Raw genomic sequence first — 4,438 nt, forward strand, 5'->3', positions numbered from 1 at the left:
TATAATAAAATTTCTGGCGTCGTTTTAAATTTTAAGATTTCTTGTTTGTTTGGTTGCAGTAGCACAAATCCACCTAGCCTCTTGCGAATCAATTTGAAAATTGGTATATGCGAAAGGAAAGGGAAAAAAAAGAATAGCTACGGGCCCGGGGGCATTTCCGTCATCTTCTCCATCGGTCTGATCGGGTGCCACCTTCGCACCTGAGGCAGGTGGTATTCCGACCGGCATCACCTATCCGCGTCTCTCTCTCTCTCTCTCATCACCTGTCGAGCTCCCACCGGCCGTACCCACCTCCCCCCAGTCCCCACCCGCCCGCCTCCCCCTCTCCCACCGCGGCTTATCCACCACCACCAGCAGCTCCGCCGCCGGGCCGGATCGAACGGGATCGTGCTGCGCAGCCGCCTCCGCCAACGCGAGATCCTGATCCTACCATGCTGCGGCGCTGCGCTCTCGCCCGATCGCGCCGGCCCGCCGCACGGCGCCTCCCGTTCCCCGACGACCACCCCCTCCTTGCCGTGTTCTCCTTCCTCTTCATCCCCACCTAAATTAAGTGTTTGCCGCGGGGTCCTTGGGTTTCTTGGTTGCTGGGGGTGGACGGATCGCCACCTGTTCGACCAACGGGATGAGCCGTGAGGGGCAAAAGCTTGATTGTGGCGGCGGCGGCGGCGGCGGTGTCGGAATTGGGGTGCTGTCGATGGACCTGCTGGGCCAGGTGCTCGACCGCCTGCGGGAGCCGCGGGACCGCAAGGCGTGCCGCCTCGTCAGCCGCGCCTTCGAGGGCGCCGAGGCCGCTCATCGCCGCGCGCTGCGGGCGCTCCGGAGGGAGCCGCTCCCGCGCCTGCTCCGCACGTTCCCGGCGCTCGAGCGGCTCGACCTCTCCGCGTGCGCCTCGCTCGACGACGCCTCCCTCGCCGCGGCCGTGGCCGGCGTCGGCGCGGACCTCGGCATCCGGCGCGTGTGCCTGGCGCGCGCCAGCGGCGTGGGGTGGCGCGGGCTGGAGGCGCTAGTGGCCGCATGCCCCAGGCTGGAGGCGGTTGACCTGTCGCACTGCGTGGGCGCCGGTGACCGCGAGGCCGCGGCGCTGGCGGCCGCTGCGGGGCTGAGGGAGCTGAGGTTGGATAAGTGCCTCGGCGTCACGGACATGGGGCTCGCCAAGGTAGCTGTTGGGTGCCCCAAGCTGGAGAAGCTGAGTGTCAAGTGGTGCCTTGAGATCTCCGACATCGGCATCGATCTGCTTGCCAAGAAGTGCCGCGAGCTCCGCAGCCTTGACATCTCCTACCTACAGGTTACTCCTATCAGCTATTGAACTGTTTATTTCTTGGGTAATATAGAAAGATGGCTACTTGTGGCTAAATTTTCTTTGGGGCTATGAAGGAAATGCTGTTTAGAGAAAAGGCGAAAATTTCCTATGCAGCAACAACAACAAAGCCTTTAGTCCCAAGCAAGTTGGGGTAGGCTAGAGATGAAACCCAACAAGAGCCCATGAACCGAATTTCCGATGCAACATGGCGACAAATACAGAGGCAGAGTGTTACCATGATGAATGTTGATTTTAACCTGGAAAAAAGTCAAAATTCTTGTGAAGTTTGACTTATTGGACGGTTCTTCTAGTTAGAAGCTAATGCATTTGAGTGAAAAGATGCTATGTAAAACAACATTGGTCAAATTGTTGGAGACTGTTTTGAACAAATGCTGCTGGAATAGGAAATCTTTGCATCTTTCTTCTCTCTGTGTGTAGGAAGTAGTGACAGTTTGTGTGTACAGTAATTATATGTAACACCCAGCCTGTTTGGAGGTGTGGTCCATGTCGCCCAAGTGGTGTGTTGTGGCGCTGGGATAGTCCCAGATTGGAAGTTTAAAGTTGATCTGTACTAGCATACAAAGACTCACTTATGGAAGTGTAAGCAAGGTGCTATGTGTGTGACTGTGTAGCCCGTCCCATGTGGTGGCTGGGTGGTGAACAAATTTTGGTGCCTGGGGTTTTACATTATTTAATTTTCACATTGGCGATAATGACATTATTGTGTTGTACTGTTGGTTTTCATTGTTTATTTTTCTTTTGTGTTGCAGGTGGGCAATGAATCCCTTAAATCAATATCCTCACTTGAGAAGCTAGAGGAGTTGGCAATGGTCGGTTGCTCATGTATAGATGATGACGGCTTGGAATTGCTAAGCAAGGGAAGCAACTCACTGCAGGTAATCACGTTTTGGGATACTGATTTTAATAGGCTGTTGATGCACAGCATTGTGTCAATTTGATCGTGAATATTTCTAGTTGTTAGCCTCCTGGCAATTGGACTTTGCTTACACTCATCTGGAACTCTAAATTTGGATACCTATAGAGTGCATTGTGCAACATCATTGGCAACTGAATGTTTTTTAAGTGCTAACTTCTAATTTTTTTGAAGCATTGATCTGTTCTAAGATCTTCTTTTATTTCAGAGTGTTGATGTGTCAAGATGTGATCATGTGACTTCCCAGGGATTAGCTTCACTCTTAGATGGTCACAATTTTCTCCAGAAATTATACGCTGCAGATTGTTTGCATGTGAGTTAGCCTTCCCAACATTACTTGCTTGTTGCACACATTATATATATATATTTTTCTTACAAATGGATATGCCCTAGTTTTTTCATGTTAGAAACAAAATGGTTATTCAACTAACATATTCAGAGGGACTCAATCCACATGAAGAGTGAAGAAGTAATCAAAAGGGGCAAATATCTGACTGGCTGTGGTTTGTTGATGTTATGCTTGAAACTTGTAGGAGATAGGACAGTGTTTTCTGTCCAAGCTGGCAATGCTGAAGGAAACCTTGACTGTGTTGAAACTTGATGGCCTTGAAGTCTCGGCCTCCCTCCTTCAAGCCATTGGTGAAGGTTGCGACAACTTGGTTGAGATTGGACTTAGCAAATGCAGCGGTGTTACAGATGAGGGAATCTCATCTCTGGTAGCCCGATGTAGCCACTTAAGGACAATTGATCTCACATGCTGCAATCTCATCACCAACAATGCCCTTGATTCAATAGCTGACAACTGTAAGATGGTCGAATGCCTCCGGTTGGAATCCTGCTCTTTGATAAATGAGAAGGGAATAGAGCGAATCACAACATGTTGCCCCAATCTTAAGGAGATAGACCTCACTGACTGCGGAGTGAATGATGCAGGTTCGTGCTATCGCTTATTATTGTATATTTGCTGATTTTTTTCATCCAAACTTTTCTTGTAGTTGAGCATCATCATGTAAATCTTGTTTTGCAGCATTGCAGCACTTGGCTAAGTGCTCTGAACTGCTTATATTGAAATTAGGCCTATGCTCTAGTATTTCTGACAAGGGCCTTGCTTTTATTAGTTCAAACTGTGGAAAGCTCATGGAGCTTGACCTGTACCGGTAATTCCAATCTTCTTTTTTGTTCTTTTATCATGACTTTTTAGTCATCATGAATGAAAATAACATGTCTGCAATATTCCTTGCTTCAGGTGCAACTCTATTACTGATGATGGGTTGGCAGCTTTAGCCAATGGCTGCAAGAAGATTAAGTTGCTTAACTTGTGCTACTGCAACAAGATTACTGATAGTGGTTTGAGCCACTTAGGCTCCCTTGAGGAGCTCACAAACCTTGAACTAAGGTGCTTGGGCCGCATCACAGGCATTGGAATCTCCTCAATTGCAATTGGATGCAAAAACTTGATAGAACTAGACTTGAAACGTTGCTATTCGGTTGATGACGCTGGCCTGTGGGCCCTTGCTCGTTATGCTCTGAACCTGAGACAGGTAAATGTTCTGCAGAATTTAGCAGCTTCTATCACAAGTTCTGAGACAGCAGGAACTTGATAAGCTTCTCTCATTATGCAGCTTACTATATCGTACTGCCAAGTCACTGGCTTGGGCCTGTGCCACCTGCTGAGCTCCCTGAGGTGCCTTCAGGATATTAAAATGGTGCACCTCTCATGGGTCTCTATAGAAGGATTTGAGATGGCGCTGAGAGCTGCCTGCGGGAGACTGAAGAAGCTGAAGATGCTCAGCGTACTGAAGACCCTGTTGTCCCCCGAGCTGCTGCAGATGCTGCAGGTGTGCGGCTGCCGAATCCGATGGGTCAACAAGCCTCTCGTCTACAAGGACTGAACTCGCGTTCGTTTCATCGTTTGTGCAGTGTTAAGATACCCAGACTGTCCACTCTTCCAGGTTTGGGCCTGCTTGTGTGTTGTGAGGCCCGTTAGATTATCTGCAATAATTGCTTGGGACGTAAGTTGCGATTCCCAAGTTGTGGTTACAATCGGGTTTGCATTTCGGTGCCATCTCGGCGCAGTTGGCGAGTTGTGAGAAGCAAACTCGTTATCTTCGGTTCAGTGTCTGCATGGCTTCCAGCGGAATGTTCTGCTTTCTGTGAATAGTTGGTTTATGAAAGAATCATGAGATATGATGTGTTTTGTATCA

The 4,438-nt window shown here is 49.2% G+C and overlaps 1 protein-coding gene across 1 annotated transcript; it reads left to right on the forward strand.

Moving 5' to 3' along the window:
* The first annotated feature begins 287 nt into the window (after positions 1-287).
* Positions 288-4,438, forward strand: LOC133905906 (F-box/LRR-repeat protein 3-like). Its single transcript, XM_062347708.1, has 7 exons — positions 288-1,285; positions 2,071-2,196; positions 2,443-2,547; positions 2,768-3,167; positions 3,262-3,391; positions 3,481-3,775; positions 3,857-4,438. The coding sequence occupies exons 1-7, from the start codon at positions 623-625 to the stop codon at positions 4,124-4,126; spliced, it is 1,989 nt and encodes a 662-aa protein (XP_062203692.1). The 5' UTR covers positions 288-622; the 3' UTR covers positions 4,127-4,438.

Source organism: Phragmites australis, chromosome 23, assembly GCF_958298935.1.
Source record: "Phragmites australis chromosome 23, lpPhrAust1.1, whole genome shotgun sequence".
NCBI lineage: Eukaryota > Viridiplantae > Streptophyta > Magnoliopsida > Poales > Poaceae > Phragmites > Phragmites australis.

Coding starts and splice junctions, on each gene's coding strand:
- LOC133905906 (XM_062347708.1), top strand. CDS start 623: ATGAGCCGTGAGGGGCAAAAGCTTGATTGTGGCGGCGGCGGCGGCGGC. Junction 2,548..2,767: donor ACGCTGCAGATTGTTTGCAT/GTGAGTTAGCCT, acceptor TGAAACTTGTAG/GAGATAGGACAGTGTTTTCT. Junction 3,776..3,856: donor ATGCTCTGAACCTGAGACAG/GTAAATGTTCTG, acceptor CTCATTATGCAG/CTTACTATATCGTACTGCCA.